The sequence below is a fragment of the Ictidomys tridecemlineatus genome, chromosome 10 (assembly GCF_052094955.1).
Source record: "Ictidomys tridecemlineatus isolate mIctTri1 chromosome 10, mIctTri1.hap1, whole genome shotgun sequence".
NCBI classification, from domain to species: Eukaryota; Metazoa; Chordata; class Mammalia; order Rodentia; family Sciuridae; genus Ictidomys; species Ictidomys tridecemlineatus.
This window is the reverse complement of record NC_135486.1, coordinates 129,663,317-129,687,981: the sequence shown is the minus strand read 5'-3', so window position 1 is coordinate 129,687,981 and position 24,665 is coordinate 129,663,317. Positions and strand designations below refer to the sequence as shown.

The window sequence follows — 24,665 nt, the reverse complement described above, 5'->3', positions numbered from 1 at the left end:
GGGTCAGTGCCAAGTGCTGTGAAAGGTTAAATCCTGTTTGGCCAAAAGGGACCTTTGGGCATGTCGAGAAGGAGGCCATTGGTGACTTGGGCCATGGGGGGCGGGGGGGTGTGGTACTGGAGGAACCAGATTACAACATGAGCCAGAAGCTTCACACCCAGCAGGAGGTCTTTAATCCAAATGTCAGAGCATGACGAGTGTCAAAGATGACGTGGAGAAGTCGGATCCTGCCACACTACTGGTGGACTGTGCACTGGTGCAGCTGCTTTGGGAACGATCCAGAGACTCAAGAGGCTAAACAGAAGGGCCCAGGATGTAGCTCAGTGATAGAGCACGCGAGTAGCCTGTAAGAAGTCCTGGATGCACTTCCCAGCATGCACATGCACACACACACACACACACACACACACACACACGCTAACCAGTGCCATCTACCCACTACCCACCAATCCCATGCCTGGCTATACACCCGAGAGACCAGACAGAATGCCTATGACATATGTCTATACAAAAATTCGCACAGGAATGTTTATTAAAAGACAATATTCATAAAAGATAAAGTTGTTGGAAATAACCTAAATGTCCATCAACTGATGAATGGATGAGGGAGATGTGGTGTATTCATTCATACAATAGAATATTATTTGGTCCTAAAAAGGAATGAAGGACCGACATACTCCAACCTTGAAAACACATCGTGCCAAGTGCAAAAAGCCAGAGACCCAATACTGTGCATTGTTGGCTTCTGTTTATGTGAGAGGCTCAGAAAGAGCAAATCTATAGAGAAAAGACGCAGATTAGTGCTGTCTAGGGGCTGGGGAGATTGGGAGATGAGGGGTGTTAGCTAAGGATATGGAATTTCTTTTTGAGGTGCTTAAAATGTTCTAAAATGGGTTGTGGTGATGGCCTCACAACTCACGATGTCCTGAAAACCATGGAACAGAATACTTCAAGTGGACAAATTGTAGTGTATGTAAATAATATCTCAGCAAAGCTATTAACAGCAGCCAAGGCACCAGGAGGTGAGGAAGCAGAGGCAGTGTGCGCAGGCCAGTCTTTGGATGGTGTGACACCTGAAGGAGCAAATGGCTCATTTAGCCAAAGAGTGGGAAGGGCCTCATCACGCGACAGCGTTGGGCACGTTTCCAGTTTTGATCCTCCTTTCACCCCTCCACCTGCGTGGTACTGATGGATGCCTGTGTTTGTGCCACGTAGCTCTGCCGTGTTCAGAGATCTCTATGACCAGACCTCGGCTCATGCGCAGAGGGCGCTGTATGCCTGGATGACTGGGATTCTGCAGACGTCTGCCAACACCTCTGGTGAGCTTGTGTTTGTGTGGGTGGGTCGCCGGTGGGGAGTCTGTCCTCCAAAGAGGCACTTCATCTCTGAAAGAGGGGCTCGATGTCACTGCCCCTGTAGTCTCTACCACCCTCCCCGCAACTTCCAGAGAGGGTTTAGTGAGGCTTAAGGTTAAAACTCAGCCGCTCCTCATCAACATGCTCTTGACCTATCGAGGATGTAGCTGTATCTTAAAATCAATGGTGTGACCTAATATTTTAGTGACAGAGTTGATGAGAACCTTTAGCATGGGGTTACAAGTTCAAAAATCTGTGTAAAAATATCTATATTAAAGTGAGATATGATTTTTTTTTTGTTATAAAATCTAGGCAATAGCTGGCCATGGTGGCTCATGCCTGTAATCCCAGCTACTCGGGAGGCTGAGGCAGGAGGATTGAAAGTTTGAGGCCAGCCTGGGCAGCATTGTGTGACCCTGTCTCAAAGTAGAATTAAAAGGGCTGGCGGTGTGATTCTGCAGTAGAGCACCCCTGGGTACAATCCGCAGTACTGCCAAAAAAAAAAAAAAAGAAATCTAATCAAGTCAATAAGGCACAGATTTAGTTTTCTGACCTTCCTGGCAACCACAGTGGAAATATGTCAGGATTATTTACCTGCAGTGTATTTATTAGAAGCCTATTTATGTCCTAAGTAGTCAAACTCAGAGTCAGGCATTGGAACGGTGGTAGAGTTCAGTTCTGCAAGATGCATGAAGTTCTGGATATGGGTGGTATTGGGTATACACCGGGCCTGCACCCCTGGCTCTCTGCATTTGTGGGTTCAACCAATTGTGCATGGAAACTATTTGAAAAAAATGTGTCTGTATGGAACATGTTCAGATGTTTTTTTTTAACCCCCTGAACAGTATGATGTAACAACTATTTCTCTAACACTTATATCGTATTAAATAGTATTAAATAATCTAGCAGTGATTTTCAGCATTCAGGGAGGAGGCGTGGGGGTTACCTACAAACTCCATGCCATTTTACCTAAGGGACTAGAGTAGCCAAGGATTTGATATCTGTAGTGGGTCCTGCACCCAAACTCCTATGCATACTGAAGAATGACTGTATTTAACACCACTGAGCTGGACAATTAAAATGCTTAAGATGGCAAAATTTATATTATGTGTATTTTATCACAATTGAAAAAAACAATCTAGAGAAGAATGGTTATATAGGTTAACAATGCAAACAACTTCTCAGCTTCAAGTTGGTAAATGCGTCATGTCAGGACTATAAATAGCATTAATTTTTTTTTGGGGGGAGGGTATATGGGATTGTACCAAGGGCTATTCAACCGCTGAGACCCAACCCCAGCCCTATTTTGAATTTCATTTTAGTGACAGGGTCTCACTGAGTTGCTTAGTGCCTCACTTTTGTTGAGGCTGGCTTTGAACTCATAATCCTCCTTCCCCAGCCTCCTGAGCTGCTGTGATTACAGGCGTGCGCCACCGCACCCAGCTCAGCAAAAAAGAGCCTACTATGTGTTGGCAGCTGAGGATATAGAAGAAAATAAGACAAAATGTTTGCTTTCTGAATTCATCCTTTTATTGTGGAAGGGTAGGCGGAGAAAAATTTTTAAAGAAGGAGGGAAAGGTGGGACGGAGATCGAAAGAGAAAGAGCGAAAGAGAGAGAGGAGATAGAAATGAGAAAGGGTTACTACTTTAGGCTAGAACAGGCCTTGTCAAATGCTTTCTGTCAAGGTCATTTAAAAAGTGAGTAAATATTTTATGCTTTGTGAGCCCATAAGCTCTGACACTACTTTTCCATATCAGCCACAGAGGTAGGTGAATGGGCAAGGCTGTGTCCCATGGAAACTTTATTTCTGGATGCTGGAATCTGAAATTCATGATTTTCACCTGCATTTGTGTGTTCAACCAATTGTGCATGGTCTTCTTTTCTTGGCTTCGAGACTGTGTAAAATTAAGTTGTGCTCTGGGGGTGACCCATGGGCTGTAGTTGGCCAATCCCTGGTCGAAGGGATCAAGGAAGACCTCTCGGGGTGATCAAGAGGAGGAGATGGAATCAGTCATGTGGGGTTCTGCAGAGAGGGCATTCCAAGCTGAGGGACCAGCACATGCAAAGGCCCTGGGGTGGGAATGAGCAAGGGGTGTTGGGGAACCATAAAGGAAACCGGTGGGGTTGGAGCCGAGGGATGCCAAACAATCCTTTTCCTGGGCTTAATCTCTGAGATTTGTGTGTAAGGAGCATTAACAATATAATAACAATGTGTTGGATGCTTAGCAGAATCTCCTCTTCCTGGAGTATAAACTCCAGCCTCTAGGAACCTGAATCTCACACTGTGTAACCCTGAGAAAGTCACTCAATCTCTAAACATCCCTAAGACTTTATTGCCAGAGTTTAGGGAAAGATTTTCCTTCTGGAATTCTTATATGGTAAATTTCTTTTTTTTTTATATGTATATTAGATAGACAGAATACCTTTATTTTATTTATTTATATGGGGTGCTAAGGATGGAACCTAGGCCCTTACATGAGTAGCGCTCTACTCAGCTACAACCTCAGCCTGGTAAATTTCATTTTTTAAAAAAAATATTTTTAACTGTAGATGAACACAATACCTTTAATTAATTAATCTTTTAATTTTTATGTGGTGCTGAGGATCGAACCCAGTGCCTCACAGGTGTGAGGCGAGCACTCTGCCACTGAGCTACAGCCCCGGCCCGAATTTCATTATTAATCTACAGTGAATTAAAGTTCATTCTTTTTGGACCTCGAAAATTCTTTTTTTCATGAAGGGTCCCCGAGCTAACTGGAAATACTTTGGCTACGAAAGATGTCCCCAGATGAAACTGACCAAATTATATGATGCCCAAGTACAAATTTATCACAATGAATCCCACTCTGATGTACAATTACAATGCACCAATAAAGAATTAATAAAAAGTAGAATATCTGGAGCTTGGGGATCGTTCATCTGCAGGAGTATAGTTCATGCTTCATCACTGTTGGCAAATGAAGAAGCTCAGCTTGGTTGTGGGTGAAATTTATGGTTCCTCCCCAGTTATCTATCCTCTGAGGCCACCTTTTTATTCAATAGCCAAGTCAGATGTCCCAGAGCCCCCTGTACTCTGATTCCTGGGGACACATAATGTTCTCCTGAATGAGTCTGTGCAAAGCTGACTTCTCCATCTCATTTGGCCATGAGTCACCACCCACACCTCCCGAAACAGCTCTTAGTGACAGATGCACAAGCTCTCCTTTCTTTCCCCCAGACGCCACCAACACAATGTGGCCGTGTGGAAAAGTCTTATGCTGAAGGACTGGGAACAATGGCGGCCAACTCCAGCTCTGTGTGCAGGTCTGTGTGCAGCATAGTGTCTCAAGGGTGAGCTTTTAATAAATGGTCGTTGAATGGATGAGTGAACTCAAGAAGGAGGTCCCGATGTCCAAGATGCCGTTGACCATCCCACACCAGCGGGAAGACTTTTATATATGTATTTACTTATTCATTCATTCATTCATTCATTTTTTTGTAGATGACTCTGTTTCCTGGGTCAGTGCAGAAAACTTATGGATTTTGGGCAGATACATGGTTCACCTCTCATTTGAAGAGATTATGAAGATCAGTCCTGTAGAGGTAAGCGGGAAAAGTATATTTATATGTCCCCGTTACTAATCCACCTGGGGTAAGGTGTGTGCTAAACTTCCAGGGTTCAGCCGGCCAGTCGAGGTGCTCTAGAAAGTGTCCACCTGCCTCTGTCCAGCCTGTCTCTAGCTTCTAAAGAAAACTCTTGGGACAAGGCCTCAGGTGGTGGCAGTAGGATTGTGTGCTGCTATAGAAGGGTAATGGGAGAAAGAAAAAAAACTGCACAGAATTAAGACTCCTTCGATGTGAATCATGATGAAGGAAGGGGAACGTTGGCTGGGCACCAAGAATCATCCGAGAGCATTTTTGAACTCAAAAGGCCGAGGACAATAGCTATCAAGTTTCCAATCCTTGGACGCACGAACGCAAGACCGGGCAACATGGATTAATAGCTATTTCTATTTATAGTGACTTGTAGTAATATCCCTTTAGCATGAGCAATGACTGGGTTTTATAGAGTGGATTTTTTTTTTAAAGAGTTTATAGTGGAGAAATATCCATGTCTGGGGTCACTTAACTCAGTCATCAACCTGTCTCCTGCTGATGTTGACTCAATGACATGAAAACCCCTTGGGGAATCTTGACTCTAGGATGCAACCTCCCAAGAATGTTGTCCATGCAAAGGCCTTCATAAAGATTTTGGAGCCTGTCTAAAAAAACAACAATTTTTTTTTTTTTTTTAGTACTGGGGTTTGAACCCAGGGGTGCTTTACCACTGAGCTATTCCCCCAGCTAGATTTATTTTTTTACTTTAAGGCTTTTTTTTTTCTTATATTTTAAGTTGCTCATGGCTTCACGAAGTTGCTGAGGCTGGCCTGGAACTTGCAATCCTCTGCCTCAGCCTCCTGAGTCACTGAGATTACAGGTGTGCACCATGGCCTGGCCTATTATTATTTCTTAAACCACAGGTGACGTGACTTTCTACTGGCCATTCAGAGAAGAGTTTGTATCAAATGAGCGGCTCGTTCAAAGACCAGTTAACCCAACAATATTCTGGTTATTATGAAGCCAGCAACAGGATTAAATTCCTCTTTTTTACCTAGGAGGCTGGGAGTATTTCAAACACCTCCCAATTTTTATAACCCCCTGTCCTAGGATTAACCCCTCGGGCCCCCACTTACCTTCCCAGCATTGAGAGATTTTTCTAGAAGTAGACTGAGGTTTATTTCTTAGAAATCTGAGCTCTTTGAGGGAATTTCCCAGGTCAGACATCCATTGAAACTTTTCATTACCTAAAAGTATAGAGAAGAAAGGAAAAGGCACGGGGCATGCGCACTAAGAAGGAATTTTATATGGGCCAAGAGCAGAGTCCACAAGGGAAGGACAACTTTACGAGCCTCTTTTAAACACAATGACTGCATCAGAATAGAGAATGAGAAATCCGTTAGAAACACCAGGAGAAAGATCTGAACCCCACGGTCGTAGGACATACAAGAGCACCTTTGGAAATGTAGGCAAAAAGGGAACGAGAATACAGATAATCCAAAAACTATATTTAATAAGGTTGAATATATACGATGCGCCACATTCTGTGTCTTACAAAGAGAACACACATTCTTTTTTCTATCACCCGAAGTCCATCTATAAACTCGCTCACCTGTTACAAAATCTTGATTTCTCAAAGCAGAAAAATTTGTGGACCATCTTCTCTGACCTTAAAACCAATCTAGGAATCAATGTGTCCAAATTAGCTTCCAAAGTTCAGCTGCCGGAATGTTAAAGGAATCATTCTTAAATAACAGGTTGGGTTGAGGAGGAAATCAAAGCAGCAGTTATAGACCGTGAAGAAATCAGGAGAGGGCTGGAGAATGTAGTGCAGGGTCAGAGCACTTGCGAGCATGCAAGGTGCCGGGGGTTTGAGACCTGCATTGCTGGAGGAAGGGGAAAGAAATTGATGACAAATGTCAGCTGCCAATGGTGGTGCACCCAAGTGTCTGGGATGGGGCACAGCGCACTGGGCCCTTCCATGCTCCTCTCTGCTCTTCCCGTCTCTGTCCACCAGATTGGGCTGTTCATCAGCTATGACAATGCCACCAAGCAGCTGGACACGGTCTATGACATCACCCCTGAGCTGGCCCAGGCATTTCTGCAGAGAATCAGCTCCTCCGGCTTTGATGTGAGGAACACCTCAACCATCCACAGGCAAGGGGTGTGGGTGCTGGGCCCTCTGAGCTTTCTCCCAAGACACAGTCTTCTTTTCTCATAGTTAAGCTAAACTTTTTTCTCAGCACACGTTCAAATCCTTTCCCTGGGTCTGGCTGCTTTCCTGTACCCATGTCCCATGTCAGTCTCTCTAGGAGGGTGGAGCCAGGTCGATGGCCATCAACCAGGTGCTCTGGCCATGCTGAGTGGATAGGCTTCCTATGAACCCCAAAGGCATTCATTAAGGAAAGAGAACTCAGTATCCACCAGGACTGCTCGTCATTTGCTGTATCTCTCCTTTAACTTTCACATTCACCCTCGTTCCTTCCATGCATCGTATTTATTTTGATGTGCTATGATGAACAAAGCAAGTCTCTCATTTATTAAAAGTTCAATGAGGCAGGGCCACCCTGTACGGTAGTACAGAGGGTACACTGCCCAACCGTATGTAGCAGCCTTACAGAGAAATGAAATAACTTATTGGAGATCAAATATCTGATTAGACTATGGCTTCTAACTTCAATTGGCCTGAATGTATGCTCTTAACCACTGGATATATTTTTTTTTTGAGGGGGTACCAGGGATTGAACTCAGGGGCACTCAACCACTAAGCCACATCCCCAGCCCTGTTTTGTATTTTATTTAGAGACGGGTCTCACTGAGTTGCTTAGTGTCTTGCTTTTGCTGAGGCTGGCTTTGAACTCACGATCCTCCTGCCTCAGCCTCCTGAGCCGCTGGAATTACAGATGTGTGCCACCTGGCCTGGCACCACTGGATATTTTGCTCCCAGTTAGATCAAGATTGAATCCTTCTGCCCTAGACTAATCTGCCTTCTGGTTTTTCTTTCTTTTTCTTCTGAAATCTTTGCATCATCCAGGTAAGTAAACAATAATTTTGGAAGCAGACCTCTCCTTCAGGGTGAATGAACCCCGTATGTCCGTGTGGAGAGCAGGCAGTTCTCGGTGGCTAGTTCAGGAGGTGAGATGACTTAGTTGGATGGATCTAGATAGAAGTCCCAGCTCCTCTATTTGCCTTGGGCAAGTCACTTAATCTGAGTCTCAGTTTGCCCATCTATGGGATAGAGCTCTGATGAGAACTTCTACCTGTAGGATTATTGCAATAGATGATTCAGGTAAAGGCTCAGTCCAACACCTGGTGAGAGGTAGCTGCCGGGATCCTGACCCTTTTGGTTTGGACTGGGGTGGGTGTGGTTGCAGCCCCCCAGCTCTGAGCCCTCTGCTAGTATCCCTCATCTTCTCACGCAGGTTGGGGCTGTTGGTTTGTTTCTACGATGACCTGGAGCTGCTGGACGCCGCCCTGGCCCAAGTCCTCCTTCACCAGATGATCAAGTGCAGCCACCTGCGGGGCTTCCAGGCTGCAGTTCAGAAGGTGCTGGTGGGATGCAAGGCCCTGGGGCTTCTGCCTCTGTTTTACCAGCCAGAGGAATGGGGAGAACAGCCTTGCCTGGTCTTAGAGAGAACACTGGTAGTGTTCTCAACCAGGATCTAATCCCAGCCACTCAAATGGTGTCTCACGTCCTGGGATGAATGTAACATGGGAGAGAGTGACATCAAACAGCCTAGGGAAGAACCTTGGAAAGATGGAAATTCAATCACAGCAGCCACATCCAGCTGGCATGAGCTTAAAGATCACCTGGGGATCTTAAATGCAGATCCTGGTTCAGGAGGTCTGGGGCGGGGCCTGTACGGCTGCATTTCCAGCCAACTCCAGGTGACAAGAGCTGCTAGAATGGTTCTTGATGAGTATCAGCCTCTCCAGGTCCACCCCGAGACTCTGAGGTTACCCGCCTGGGACTGGGGTGGTTCCAAAGCTTGCAGGTGATTCCAACCCAGCCAGGATCAAGAACCCTGGGTGATGGGGTTTTATTTATTGAGCCCCTAGACCAGGCTCAGGACAAATTAGCAAGTGAGGATGGGTTTGTTTCCGCTCTGCTCATCTCTCTGTTCTTTCATCCATTCAGATCTCAATCTCTTCACTTCCTTTGGTCCTTTCCAGTTTTTGTTATTGAAAATATGGCATGAAAATCATGTTAAAGACATTTTTGATCAAGTCATCAATAATTTTACATAGCTGTTTTTCACACATGATCCTTTTGAAATCTCCAATCCCATTTTTTTTTTTTTGGTAGTATTAGGGACTGAACCTAGGGTTGCTCTACCACTGAGTGACATCCCCAACCCTTTATATTTGCATTTTTAAATTTTGTGACAGGGTCTTGCTAAATTGCCCAGGCAGGCCTTGAAATTGTGATCTCCTGCCTCAGCCTCCTGAGTCGCTAGGATTACAGGTGTGGGTGTCTGTGGCCCGCCCCAATCACAGTGCACATGTCACATTAGATCATCAGTCTTGGTCAATGCATACTTTTCAAGGAAAAGAAATCCTCAAGCAAACTCCAACAAAAATAAGAATCAATGTATTTTATATCCACAGGGATAATTGTGGCAGCCCTGATGAAAAAGAAAGTCAAATACATTTAGATATGGAGGAACACTTTGGGATCACTTAACTCTGTAGTTCTCAAACTTGAGGGTGCATCAGAATTAGTGGGCAGGCTTGTTAAAAGTACAGGTGGCTGGGCCCGATGCCCAGAGTCTGATTTGGCAGGTCTGGGATGGAACTTGTTTCTAATAAATTCTCCCAAGCTGCGGCTGCTGGCCAAGGACCACACTTAGAGAACCACTTCTAGGGAATGGGGACCTGCTAAAATTGAGAGAATCCAGGCACAGCCACGGAGGGTCCTTCTACTTCACTCTTCTGCCCCCCAGTGGCCATTTTAATATTGCATGGACCAATCTCGTGCACCTGTTGGAAATGGACATATTGTTGTAATAAATTCTGGTGTTAAAATCTGCAAGGCTCTCATTTTCTGGCACGGAGGTTTTGCTACAGTTGGCGAGTTTCCTTACCAGAAGCAATTGAGATACACATGCGACTATAACTAGGCAGGCATATTGCAATAATATAATTATTAAAATGATCACAGACATGTACAAAGATGTATAAGATATAATTTTAAGTGAAAAACATAGAACAGAAAATTATACTTCTGTTCATATGGTAGCTCTGTAAAAACTCCATGCTGTCTTTATAAAGGCACAAGGAGACTTGGAAGGATATACACCCAACTACTAATCATAGTTTCTCACCTTTCTTTCTTTTTCTGGTGCTGAGGATTGAACCCAGAGCCTTGTGTTCTTTGTACAAGTGCTCTACCACTGAGCCACTGGGTCACTCCAGCCTCAGATTTATTTTTAAGAGGTAGGATTTTTAGACCACTTGAACTTTCTCGTACTGTTGAGAATTATTTGGACACAGATTTATTTATCATCATGAAAAAGGCCCCAGATAGCTTACAAAAGAAAAACAGCCATATATATATGGACACAGAATTCAAGGTCAGAAAAGGAAAATAATGTCTACAAGAATGTGGTGGAATTGTAAGGGAGCAAAATTCCTTTCTGCTATGCTTTCAGGTTGATTTACTAACACATTAATATTCAAATGAAGCCCAATTTGAATTTCCAGCACATGAAAGCCACTGCCTGTGGAGGTGGGTGGGGGGGGACTGTGTCACTGGACAAGGCAGGAGTCTCTTTTCCTCCTGGTCTCTGGTACAGAGGCTTAGAGGGGGCAGGATGGACTCCGTATGCCCAGGACGTAGTCAGAGGGAGACACTGCCCTGCTTGATGTCCATGCTCATCTCAGACTGCTCTCCTTCTAGCTCAAAGCTGACCTCCTGGGTATTGCCACCGAGAACCGAACCCTCAACGAGACCCTGGGCTCTTTGTCGGATGCAGTCGTGGGTTTGACCTGCAGTCAGCTGGAATCCCTCTCCCCGGAGGCCGTGCACAGTGCCATCGCCACCCTCAATCAGGTCTCAGGCTGGGCCAAGAGCCAGGTCATCATCTTGTCTGCCAAATACTCAGCCCATGAAAAGGTGAGCTGGAACTTTTAACTTTACCGGAGTGACCTAAGACCCAAGAACTAGTGTATTTATCAGCTCAGGCTGCCATAACAAAACACCAGAGTCCAGGGGACATAATAAAACACAAATTCAGTCTGGAAGCTGGAAAGTCCAAGGTCAAGGTGTAGGCAAGGTAGTTTTTATTCTGAGGCCTCTTCTCTTGGCTTGTGGGTAGCTGCCATCTTGCCATGTGCTCACACGAGTTCCATGACAGCAAGCTCTCTGGTGTGCCTTTTTTTTTTTTTTTTGGTGGTGGTACTGGGGATGGAATTCAGGGCCTCACACATGCGAGGCAGGTGCTCTACCACTGAGCTACACCCCTAGCGCTCTGGCATCCTTTCTATAAGGGCACTAATCCCATTGGTTCAGGGCCCCACCTAACTCTATCTCACCTAATCCTAGTTACCACCCAAGGCCCAACCACTCAATACCATACTCAGGAGGTCTCCCTAGGGCGGAATCCTCACTGTGCCCCTTACTAACAAACAGTGTGACATTGGTCAGTTGCTTAACTTTGCCTTGCCTCAGTTTCTTTACTTGTAAAACGGGGATAACGTAGAGCCTACCCCACCTCATTGCTAAAATGTTAATTGATGTGACCCACATACAGATGTATGAACATCAGGTGACATAATGGAGCATGAACTCTGTGAGTTAGTGATCACCGAGTTGTTGATCCTCATCCTGGGATTGGGGATGAAGTTATTTTATTCTAGCTTTGGGCTGCAGAGAAGGGCGGTCAGGGCAGGAAGTCTTAGCTGGGGATGGAAAGTGTGGATCTTTTTCTTTCTGTATTTTTTGATGCATTATAGTCACACATAATGGTGGGATTCATCGTTACACATTTGTATGTGCACACAGCATAACTATAATTTGGCCAATATGATTCTCCAGGATTTCTCCCTTCTCTCCCCTCCTCCCTCTCCCTGGTCCTTTTCTGCTACTGATCTCCCTTCCATTTTCATGAGATCCACCCTCCATCTTTCTTTTCCTTTCCTCTCTAGTTTCCCACATATGAAAGAAAACATATAACCCTTGACTTTCCGAGTTTGGCTTATTTTATTTAAGTTTCTCAAGTTCCATCCATTTTCCTGCAAATGATATAATTTCATTCTTCTTTATCCCTGAATAAAATTCCACTGTGTATATAGACCACATTTTCTCTATCCATTCATCCAATGATGGACGCCTAGGCTGGCTCCATAGTAGGGTTGTTGTGAACTGGACTGCTCTAAACATGGCTGTGCTTGTATGTCTACAGTGCGTGGACCTCACTTCACAAATGGAACTTTCTTGGGGGGTGGGTAGGAGTAACTAGTCTCCCTGTGCTGGGTCCAGTTGAAAGGGCTTCAGACTCTAGAGACTTTTAGAGAACTTGAAAGGTCTTGCTTTCTTTGGAGACAGTAAGAAACTCTCCTCTCCACAGAGAATAGTTGAAGGAAAAAGGTATGTCTCTGATTATTTGGAAAATCATCTGCTAGGCTCGCTGGAAAGGAGGGGAGGAGGCAGCATGATTTCTGGTAAGATGGGTAGGTCCATCATATTTCCCGTCAAACATCAGATTTACATCCTGAAAATTTTTTATTCCCACTCAAAGCTTCTGCCCAGAGATTTGACGAGTATGGGGATTTGGCAAGGCAGATGCCTGTCGAGTGACAAGAGAATGGTCTCCAGCTCCTGTGAGTGGGGGCGGGGACTGGGTAACACTGAGAACTCCTGCCTCTGGGGAGGCTGATCCTCTGCTCCTGATAATTGTGCCCAGGTAGAATGTGAGCCCTGTATTATCTATGTTCATATTGTTTTGTTTTAAAAAAATCCAGAAGTTCAAATCTGAATGCAGATGGGAGTTCTTCCTATAAATTTAACTAAAAAAAAAAACTAGAAACAATTTTTAAACATTGTCAATTAGTTCAAATTAAGCACACACACATAGCCCATTCATTTGTTCCATGAGCTTAAATAGCATAGTAATTCCCCTAGTGTAGCCCTGATCATGTGCCTTGTGTTTTTTTTTTTTTAAATTAACTAACTAATTAAAGTTTTTGTGGTACTGGGATTGAACCCAGGGGCACTTTACCACTGAGCTTTTTAAATTTTCATTTTGAGACTGGGTCTTGCTAAGTTGCTGAGGCTGGCCTCGAACCTGCGATCCTCCTGCTGCAGCCTACCAAGTTGCTGGGATTGCAGGTGTGCTCCACTCCAGCTGCCTTGGGTTTGGATAGTTGATACTCTTTCTGGGTAGAAAGGGGGGCAGTCTCTGATCACAGCATCTGTCTTGCTCGCCGTGTGTCCCATGGGGTTGCCCACTTATACCTGGCATGCAGAAGGGGTGGCTGAGCATCTGGGAGAGGAGAGGCCAGAGCGGCGCCTCACCCTGGTGGCGGGTCCTCTACCAGGTGCTGTCCTTCTACAATGTCAGCCAGATGGGTGTGCTGCTGGCAGGGGTGGCCACCCAGGACTTCCACAGCATGGACCGCAAAGACCTCCTGCAGGTCCTGAGAAGCACCATCTCCCAGCACCTGTCTGATTTGTCGCCTGCCCAGCAGCAAGGTGTCCTGAGCAAGGTGAGGTGGAGACAGGTGGCTGCACCCCTGTCGGGTGTCTCACAGAGGATGTGGTTTTGGGGTTTTGCCAGTGGGCTGTGACTCTGGGCCCTCCCTTCAGGGCTGAGATGATCTCATTCACTGGTGTCCAGGGTAGTGAGCCCAGAAGATGCCTTCTCCTGATGGCTCTCCTCCCTCCTTCCTAGACAGGGCTCTGCTGGCCACGCTGCAGTTCTCTCCAGACCCTTGCTCTCCCTAGCCTGTCTAATCCAGAAAACATTGTTAAAGCCAGGTTTCTTGATCTAATAATGTGTTTAAAAATTGGTTTTCCAAGCTTAAAAATGATGCCTGAAGTTCAGAGTGCTTCTGAAAGCCTTTTCCATGGTCCAAGGTCAAGTTGTTATGCCTTTCTCAATTGGAGGAGGTCTCCAGAGGGGTTTTCTGGATTTCCATCTTGCACTAAAGACCTTCACGTCCAGTTGCAAAATCTGTTAAGAAACCCCTCCCCCTTGCAGATAGCAGTAGCACGCCTGGTTAAAATAAAGAGTGGATTCTGGAATAACCCCAACGTGGACTTGAATGTCACTTACCCACTTTCCACCAATCACTTCTAAGCCTCAGTCTTCCTACCTGTAAATGGGATTAATGGAAGTCCCTACTTCATAGAGTTGCTAGCAGATCTGATGGATTTTTTTGCCCACGAAGCCATATCCAGCTCATACCCAAATCTCAGGCACTTCTTATAAGGTCATTCCTCTTTCTTCTCTCTTTGGGCAGATGACTGAAGTAGGCGACACCAGCTCAGGCATTGTGGAGATACAAGGGTCTTTCTTTAAGGAAGTGTCTCTCTTTGATTTACGGAGGGAATCCCAATTCAACTCTTCAATCCTGAAGGAGAAGGAGCTTCGAAGGAGCCAGGTACCATATTTCACCACATAATCGTCACCACCATATAATATTGTCATACCTTATTTTTTTTCAGCCCCCAAATTGATTTATAACCTTTTATCATGTAATCCTTGCACGATATAATTCCGTTCCTCATGCTGCTTAAAAGGTGAACAGAGCAGCAGGGTATCCACCAGGGGCATATGGATGCACATTTGTCTTCCGGTGCACCGTGAGCCACAAACCCTGAATTCTCAGTGCATTACGTTGTCAGTACCTTTCCAAAAGCTGACTTGCATGGTTCATTTAAAGCCCCGTAGTACTAAACACACAAAAGTTGCATACAGTCAACATATTTTGCACAAGTGGTGTTGAGGCTAGTGAGTCAGGTAACAAAACTAGCGTTAGTGGCACAGAATCTCTGGATACAGGATTAAAATTTGTAAGCCCCAACTTTGCAACATGGTAGTCAATTTTCTCAAAGTGTACTATTCCAACTAGCATGCACCAATCAGTAGCAACTAATGCGTTATCTTTTTCAGGTTGGAAAAAATGTTCACTGATTGGTCACCAAGAAATGATGTGTGTTGATTTGGCCTATCCCATTTTACTGTCTATTCATGAGTATTCTGTGCATCCAAATCTTGCACCAAAGACAATTTAGTAATAAATGATTTCTCAATAACACCAGCACCGCTTTCTTAAAAAGCTTCCCATAAAGACTATGCCTCACTTTTTGGGCTAAATAAATAAATAAATAAATAAATAAATAAATAAAGTTGGCATCAAAACCTGTTATGATCATGCAGTAGAACATGTTATGGCCACAATCCCTGCAGCTCGATCCTGTATTTCTGACTGTCCGTCTTGTGGGAGTATTCTTTAATTTGGCAAAAGCAATTTATTTCTGTGGGATTCAACCCTGGAGGCAGAATAGTGTAGTGTTAAGAAGTGAGACAAGATCTGGATCCCATTTATTTTATTAGCTTTGGGGAAACTACTTCTCCCTACATGGCCTCAGTCTTCCCATGTGCAAAATGTGGGTGATTTCTCATAAGGATCAGTGACACACGGCTCACGGCTTACAAGCATGGGCTGTAAATATTAGCAGATTGTATGTTTATTATATACTGTGAGCTCTGAGACCAGGAGGGCAGGATGGCATTATTGAGGTTGAGGTATAGCTGTAGGACTTTCTCTGACTTCCTGCTCACTCACTCCTGATATTGAGCACATGCTGGGTGCTGCTCACGGCCCTGGGAGTACAGAAGTGAACAAAACAGACCAAAATCCCCATCTGTCCTGGGGAATCTTGCTTACATGTTTGGATGATATTATGGTGACCAATTGCTATGTATCCAACAGCTGCCAAATTCAGTGGCCAGGACCACTCATTCTATTTTGGAAAGTACATCTTGCTGCAGGTACTTCAAGATATATATATATATTTTTTTTCCCAGCAATGGGTTGATGGAGTTGTTATTTCCTGAGATGGGGAGAATGGTAGGAGAGTCCCGGAAGCTGACCTTATGCCCTTAGAAGTCTCTGGGACCACACACACACACAGACCCAGAACTTTCCTCCACCCCTGCTCCTTTTGCCCGGGCCTTTAGGATACTTTAAGATCCTTAGCTACTGTGTCACAGAAACCTCATTTGACGCTAGCTCATAATTTACTCTGTTTGGGGAATTATGCTCAAAGTTTCAGAGTCTATAAAATAGACAAATGTCATACTTGATCCTGTCTGCGAGTTAGGTATTCTGTAAAATTACATTCCTTAAAACAAATGTCTCCCCTGCCTGCTCAGTGTTGCTCTCCTGGAGTGCTCATCTGGGAGGGTTTCAGGCAAGTGTGTGCCGCCTGCAGTTCTTTATTGATGGCTCTTTCTAGCCGGTGCTGGTCTATTCATTTGCTTTGGTTCTGGGATACCCTGTGCTCAGGACTAGTAGGTGGGCATGCCAAAGAGGCCACAGAGAGCCCTCCACAGGTCTGGGGCCTCCCTCTGCACAGGAAGTCATTCTCCAGCCCTGCTCCTGATTCACCCTTTAAAGCTCAGGCTCTGGATTACTCTGACACCCTTTCAAACCCCTGCTTGGCCACTTAGCAGTTGTATGGTCCTGGGTTAGCAACCCGTTGGGCCTCCTTTGCCCATCTGTGCGATGAGTCAGTGTGCCCTCCCTACAGGGCCTCGCAGTGCTGGGCTCCGTCAGTGATGTCCATCTCTCTTCCCTCAGGCCTTGTTCCTGTACGAGCTCCTGTCAAGGACAACGGGAAGGCCTGAGGAGCTCCTGAGGTAGGGACGCAGCTCAGCCCAGGGCTGGGAGCCCCTGGGAGCTTCCGGCTGAGGAGCTGACTTTCCCAGGAAGGAGGGTTGGACAGTGACGTCTGTAGCTTGGGTCACATGGAACCTGCCTTTCTTTTTTTTTTTTTTGTCCTTTTAAATTATATATGACAGTGGAATGTATTTTGGCATATTATACATACGTGGAGTAAAACGTATTCTAACTGGGATCCCAATCTTGTGGTTAAACATGATGCGAAGTTACTCTGGTGCAGTATTCAAATACAAGGCTAGGAAAGTTATGTCCTATTAATTCTATGTCCATAGAATTTCCAAATTCTATGTCCTAGAATTAATAGGACATAACTGTTTCCTCTCCCCTCCCTTCCCTTTCTTTCCCTATGTCTAATCCGATGGATTTCTATTCTTCTTCTCTCTACCCTCCCTTGATGTGAGTTAACATCCACATATCAGAGAGAACATTCAGCCTTTGTTTTCTTGGGATTGGCTTATTTCACTTAGCATGATATTCTCCAGTTCCATCCATTTACTGGCAAATGCCATAATTTAATTCTTCTTTAAGGCTGAGTAATATTCCATTGTGCATATATACCACATTTTAAAAAATTCATTCATCTGTTGAAGGGCACCTATGCTGGTTCCATAGCTTAGCTATTATGAATTGAGCTGCTATAAACATTGATGTGGCTATGTCAGTGAAGTAGGCTGATTTTAAGTCCTCTGGTATCAAGTGAGGAGTGGGATAGCTGGGTCAAATGGTGGTTCCATTCCAAGTTTTCTGAGAACTATTGATACTACTTTCCTGAATGGTTGCACCAATTTGCAGTCCCACCAGCAATGTCACACCTTTCTCCCCACATCCTTGCCAACATTTATTGGAACCTGCCTTCTCTTGCTCCTTCTTCTCTGTGTCCCTGTTTTGTTTCTAGTGTTGGACAGCTGATCAAAGGCATGACCTGTTCACACATTGATCACCTGAGCGCAGACTCCTTCCTGGCCCATTTCCGGTATTTTGAGAACAACCTTTCCCTGCTTTCACTGGATCAGGTAACTGCTGAAGATTGGTTCTGCTTCTAATTATCTCTCCATCCCCCAATCACTGGGCACAGGTTGATGGTGGCATCTAAAGATGTTAATGCCAAAATTATCCAGGTGCAAACAATGACTTGGTGCCAGATATTGAGCCAGGTTTTCTCCAATTTCCTTTTTAAAAACTCCAAATAATAACCCAAAGTTTCCAGTTGGTTAGTCCATACTCAAATGTGAACCTTAAAATGTGTTTGGAAGGTAGATGCTTTTGCATGTTCATGGTCATGGTCTCCTGGGACCAGAGGCAATCCCTCGTCTAACATTCTTGTCTTCCAAAGAGATCTATAAAAGGGAAATAATGCTCTGAGTATTTTCTTTTTCATTTTCTAAAAGGTCACGGAGACTCTGTAACCCCTTGGGGAGACTAACGGCAGTAACTGACTTTTCACAGTAGCTAAGTTAGTAGCAACTGGCCTTGGGGACAGAGTGTAGGCTTTGAGTGTAAACTGTTGGCTGCAGAGAGTCCCAGGAGAGACAGCCGGTGAATACATAAAGCATCTTCTCAACTTTGGCCTTGGGTTTTATATCCAAATTAAAAATTTCCAAACAGTGCATTCTCTCCCTACAGAATTGGGAAGCATGAAGCTTGGCGCATAATCCTCTGAGATCATTAGAGGAATATGCAAAGTTTTAATGAAGCCCTGGCATGCCCTTAGAGTCTTTATTCCACCAGTGGCTCTCAAACGGGAGCTTGGATCAGTAGGAGCTTGTATCCGCATTGCCTCGAAGGTTTGTTAAAATCCAGATGAGGCGCTGGGGTGTGGCTCATTAGTGGAGCATGTGCCTCGCATGCAAGGCCCTGGGTTCCATGTACAGCTCCACACACATACACACAAAGGATTGGGAGTCACTGCTAGAGTTAACTATATCGCAGGTCTTGGGTGAAGCCTGAGAATCTGCCTTTCTAATGAGTTCCTTGGTGAGAACCATCAAACCATACTGAAAGTCCTGCTCAGACAGGGAAGCCATGAGGAAATGGGTGGAGATGTCAGGAAGACCCAGCATGTCGCAGCAGTTGCCCAATGAGATGCTTCTTATCCCAGCTCCCAGGACCTTCAAATGCTGGTTAATTAGAAACTTGGCCCCTATTGTTTACATTTTTGTTGAAAATTATTTTATGAAATCCAAACAATACAGAGGAAGTAAAATTCTCCTAATTTGTCTGAGAGGAGTGGTTCAGGATAGGGTGCTATTCTGCCCCCAAGGCCCTGTGGCCATATTTGGAGGCACTTTTGGCCATCACAGCTGGGGAGGTGGGATTCTCCTGGCATGTAGGGCGTGGAGGCCAAGGATCCTGCTGAACACCCCGCAGGGCACAACCCCCACAATCAAGAGGTACATGGTCCAACATGTCAATAGCCTGAGGTGAGCAACCACAGGTAGGTACAGGGAAAAAAACTTGCACATTGATTCTGAGAGTTTTTTTTAAAGTGTATTAAGCATATTTGTTTGTAATATGAAAAATGAATGAGCATATATTATCCATACTATTCTATAGGTATGTGTACATATATGTTTGTGAACATACATGCGTAGAAGTCATATAATATGTGTACGTATGTTAAACATTATAATACATATAATAGAATTCTATTGTCTGAACATACCATAATGTATTTAGCCAACTCCCTACCGAAGGACCTTAAGGTCATAGCTCACTTTGCAATTATACCAAGAACCGTGAGGAGTGTGTTCTCACACTTAAGGGTTTGTGTTCACCGTAGTTTCCTCATCCATAACATGGGCACAATAGTGGTGTCTGCATTGTAGGGTCCTCCATTACCTAAGTGGATGTGGATACAGCACTTAGAATGGTGTCCAGCACACAGACTGGGCCATCTGTGTTTGCTCTTATTATTATTGGATTAAATTCCTGAACCACTGATCTTTCAGGTTAATTGTTTGGCGTGGAAGTACTGGGAAGTTTCGAGGCCATCCATGCCGCCTTTCCTGTTGGCTGCACTCCCGTAAGTGACCACAGCTCCTACTCTTTCTGGCTCAGCAGTAAGATGGGTATGTGTAGGGGAATCACCTGGGCCCAAGTGACTCTTTCCCCCTGAGTTTTCTTGAGGAAACCGAGGGAGCAAGGAGAGTGTCTTTCACAGCTAAGCCCTGGAGAAGCAGGAATTAAACTCTGAGCCCCACACAGATATGTTAGACAGACGCTTATGCTTTTTCTTTTATTTAAAAACCAAAGAGAAAGCATCTTAAGCCTGAATAAATACCAGTGAAGCAGGCCTCATCTGGGCTGGCCTGACAGCTATGTCCAGGCCCCAGGGGAATTAGGTTTATAAGCAGTGGGGGCTTCCTGCTTTTCAAACATGGTCTGGATACCGTTTCTCTCCTCTTCTCCTTTGTTATTTCCCTCTGCTTTCTTCTGCTGTTGTTGTACTCATTCATTCAAAAAAAATACTGAGTGTTTGCGGGGTGTGGTGGCTCACGCCTGTCATCCCAGCAGCTCGGGAGTCTGAGGCAGGAGGATCGCAAGTTCAAAGCCAGCCTCAGCAAAAGTGAGGTGCTAAGCAACTCTGTGAGACCCTGTCTCTAAACAAAAATACAAAAAGGGCTGGGGATGTGGCTCAGTAATTGAGTGACCCTGAGTTTGATCCCCAGTACCTCCCCCCTCCCCCCAAAAAAACCCCCTAACACTGGGTACTTACTGTGTGCGGGTTCTCAGTGATAGCTAAATATTCTCTAAGAGCTTAAAATCTTATGGGGTCAGTACACAAATATGAAATCAATTATAATATTAAGTTGATATTTGGTCGAAATTGACAGAACCTAACTCAAATTGACTCAGGCAATAACAGGGAATTTTTAGTTCAGGCAACTGAAAATTATAGAGATGGACTTCAGGCATGGCTGAATCTAGAGGCTCAACGATGTCATCTGTCTCTTGGTTCAGTTTTCCTCTGTTAACTGAAATGTCAGGCAAGTTCTTTCTCTTCTGCAGCCCCTGGAAGGTTCAAAGTTACATTTTCCTGGCATCATTGTTGGGAAAAAGAGAACAACTTTCTATTCCCACCATTCTCAATAAAAGTCTTGGGTTTGACTCTCATTGGACTTATTAGGGACAATTGTTCTCCTTAAGTCAACCAGGCTTGAACTAGTTGACTTAATGGTCCCTTGAACTGGGAGTGAATCACAAGGACTTAGAATGAAAGGGATAGTTTCCCCAAAAGCCAGGTGTTGTTAGTATTATGGGGAGACACCTCAGAAAGGACTCAAAGTCGGAATTTCAAATCAAAAGAGAGCTTTATTTACCTGGCCAGGGACTGACACCCACCCCAGAGACTCAGGCTCTGTGGGAGGACAGCAGCTTCCTGATTCATCTGAAGAGAATATAAGCACAAAAACCATAACTCAGTGACTTGCTTATCATCATGTAAACTAGCCAATCACAGAAGTTAAAACATTGATAAGTGGGACCTGTGGGCTCTAGGCAGGACTGGAATTTTCCAGTCAGCAAGCAAGCAATAAACAGAAGCTGACATAGCATTAGCTCTGCAGTTCAGTTGACCACAGTCCTTGGTTCAAGCAGGTGCTGGACAGTCGCAAGCTGAACTTGGATGGGAGTCAGCTGGGTGAGAAAGTTTCAGACAGACACTCCAGACACGGGCACAGGGATGTCCTGTCCAGTGCGGGTGAGACTAGCAAGCACTCCAAGGAACACATGGTGCATAGCTGCAGGGCAGGTGGAGAGAGAAGGTAGAGAAGCAAGGGGCGTCAGAAAATGGAGGACTTTGTATGACCCCTTATGTGTTTCATTTGTATTCTGGGAGCAGCCACCAGATTTATGCTTCAAAAAGATCATCACCATCACCCAGGGTGGACCACGGGCCTGAGTGGCAGGAGGAAGGCAGTAGAAGGTTATTTCAGTCATGCAGATCTGCACGTAGCTGACTCCCCTACATCTCCACATCCCGGCTCCAGCAGGGGCTCCTCTGCCTCCCCAGCATTGTTCTCTATATTATAGAGCCACCACATTTTCTTCTTATATTTAATCACTAGCTGAAATAACCTGTTTTCTTTCTATTAAACCTGTTTGGTTCCTGTGTTTCTGCCTTCACCTAGAACGAAGCATCATGAAGTTCATTGCTCTATCTGGTGACCAGTGATAGAGCCTGGCATGCAGAATGCTCTGTAGAAACTGCTGAATGAATGAATGAAGAAATAAAGAGGACTGGGGGTGGAAAGACAAGAACAGATTGGAATAATATTAAGAATGGAGCAATGACAGGTTGGGAATAAAGGGAAACAGATCCTGGGGCGGCCCAGAGGAGGAGGAAGATGTTGGGTCTTTTTTTTTCATCATTCCCTGGTTACAGGGAAATTTTTAATTTTTCTTTAATGAGAGAAATGTTATATTAAGGAAAAGTATTTTACTGAGTGTGATTGAACTTTGGTGAGCTATCAATCATTCTAATAACTGAGATTTTCCCCTGATCTATGGTCAAGAGCTCAGGGAGGAGATGATAGGATGGGGGCCATTTCTCTCTTTCCATTCTCTCTTGTCTGTATTCCTTACTTTCTATTATGTTCTATCCCTTCTTTGTCTCTTACTTTTTCCTTTCTCTTCATTTCCTCTCAGCCAGTCTTTCATTCAATAAATATTTATGGAGAATCCGTTCTCTGATCAGTGTTGATGGGGAATAGAAGAGAGGCACGATGGGAAGTCTGTTTCCCACCCCTAGAAGAGAGGCATGATGGGAAGTCTGTTTCCCATCCCTAGAAGAGAGGCATGATGGGAAGTCTGTTTCCCCACCCGTAGAAGAGAAGCATGATGGGAAGTGTGCCCCACCCTCCACTAGAAGAGGTGCATGATTAGAGGTCTGTTTTCCCACCCCTAGAAGAAGAGCATGATGGGAACTCTCTTCCCTCCATCCCTCAGAAGAGGAGCATGATGGGAATTCTGTTTCCCCACTCCTTGAAGAGGAATTCTGTTTCCCTGCCCCTCAAAGAAGAGAATGATGGGAACTCTGTCTCCGCTCACCCCAGAAAAGGAGCATGATGGGAATTCAGTTTCCCCGCCCCTAGAAGAAGAGCATGATGGGAGCTTTGCCCCCCCCCCCCCCCCCGCCGTAGAAGAGGTGCATGATGGGTAGGAGCTACCTGCCCCAGGGAGCCATAGCATCACTGGGAAAGACAGACATTAAAGAGCATCCCCGTGATGAGCTATGGGGCACGTGGACACCAATTTCAAGAGCAAATGCAGGACAGCCACTGTTTTCCTCCTCTGGTTGTCCCCATCTCTCTCCAGGGCCCGCTTCCTGGCTTCTATCCCAGCCTCCCGGTGTGCGCCCTTTCTGATCAGCCTGGGCAAGAGTCGACTGGACTCCCTGGTTTCAGATTCCCACAAAAGGGATTTGGTCCTCAGGAAAGTACAACAGTGCCTGGTGAGGAACCTTTCTGGGTCACACTTCACGGCTGTCCCTCTTCTCTGGGTGTATGTGGTCATCTTGGGAAGACCCCGTGGGGATCTGGCTGGGATCTTGAGCCTCCTGTGATGGCTGGAAGTCTGATTGTGGGTCCCAGAGGTGACTCTGGGAGAACAGAGGTGCTGGTTGGAACAATCTTGGTGAATGGTTCTGGAGACACCTGTCCCAGGGCCTGAATGAAGGGAGGCCGCACTGGAGGACTGGAAAAAGCAGAGTCTACAGAGTTTGGGTTCTAGACATGCCTCTGCCAGCTATGGGTTTTAGGCACATCACTTCCCCTCCCTGAACCTTGGTTTCCTCATCTGTAAGGTGGGTATAACAGCACATCTCTCAGGGCTTTCTGAAGGGAATGAAATGGAAGGGTATGAAATGGGCACTGCATTTTTTTATTTTAGAATTTTTATTGATTCTTTTTAGTTATACATAACATTAAGATTCATTTTTTTTGAGAGCGAGAGCAAGAGAGAGAGAGAGAGAGAGAATATTTTAATATTTATTTTTTAGTTTTCGGGGGACACAACATCTTTGTATGTGGTGCTGAGGATCGAACCCGGGCCGCACGCATGCCAGGCGAGCGCACTACTGCTTGAGCCACATCCCCAGCCCACATTAAGATTCATTTTGACATATTTATAAAAGTATGGAATATAATTTGTTCTGATTCAGTCCCCAGTACTTTCTATTTCCCTCCTGTCCTCCCTCCCCTGTTCCCTTCCCTTTACTAATCTTTCTGCTGTTTACTTAGTTTTTTAAAAAAATTATAGTCTTGTGGATGTACATGATGGTGAGGTTCACTGTGGTATATTCATATATATATATATATATATATATATATATATATATATATATGAAATTTTAAATTTCTCTACCTCATCCTTTCTCCTTTCCCTTCATTCCCCTTATCTTCTATTTTTTTATTCTTCCTTATTTTGGATTAGCTTCTGCATAATAGTGAAAACATTGGACCTTTGACTTTTTGGGATTGGCTTATTTCACTTAGCATGATAGTCTACAATTCCATCCATTTACCAGGCAAATACCATAATATCATTGTTCTTTATGGCTCAATAGTACTCCATTGTATATATGTACCACATTTTCTTTATCCATTTGTCTGTCAAGGGCATGTAGCTTAGTTTCATAGCTTGGCTATTGTGAATTGTGGGCTCTGAACTATTGAATGCACAGGGCCTAAGACCCAAACTGACAGTTCCTTTATGTTTAAAATATGGGCTATGTTAGTGCTTTTCTCTTATAGTTATTATGAAAGTGAAATGGATTAAAATTTGTAGATGTTTAGAACAGTGCCTAGCACATAGTAAATGCGTAA

General features: G+C 44.7%; 1 protein-coding gene across 9 annotated transcripts in view; it reads left to right on the top strand.

Moving 5' to 3' along the window:
• Nucleotides 1-24,665, top strand: part of Otoa (otoancorin) — a 134,251-nt gene that overhangs the window by 19,994 nt on the left and 89,592 nt on the right. For all 9 annotated transcript variants that reach the window (XR_013426997.1, XM_078024220.1, XM_078024221.1 and 6 more), the window contains 11 exons: nt 1,216-1,319; nt 4,838-4,938; nt 6,950-7,089; nt 8,355-8,478; nt 10,832-11,047; nt 13,471-13,638; nt 14,395-14,535; nt 16,741-16,799; nt 17,738-17,855; nt 19,791-19,864; nt 23,158-23,293. Coding sequence is in view for 8 of the 9 variants with exons in the window: in XM_078024220.1 (XP_077880346.1) it covers nt 1,216-1,319; nt 4,838-4,938; nt 6,950-7,089; nt 8,355-8,478; nt 10,832-11,047; nt 13,471-13,638; nt 14,395-14,535; nt 16,741-16,799; nt 17,738-17,855; nt 19,791-19,864; nt 23,158-23,293 (1,381 nt within the window). In the remaining variant the exon portion in view is untranslated. The remainder of the gene's footprint in view (nt 1-1,215; nt 1,320-4,837; nt 4,939-6,949; nt 7,090-8,354; nt 8,479-10,831; nt 11,048-13,470; nt 13,639-14,394; nt 14,536-16,740; nt 16,800-17,737; nt 17,856-19,790; nt 19,865-23,157; nt 23,294-24,665) is intronic.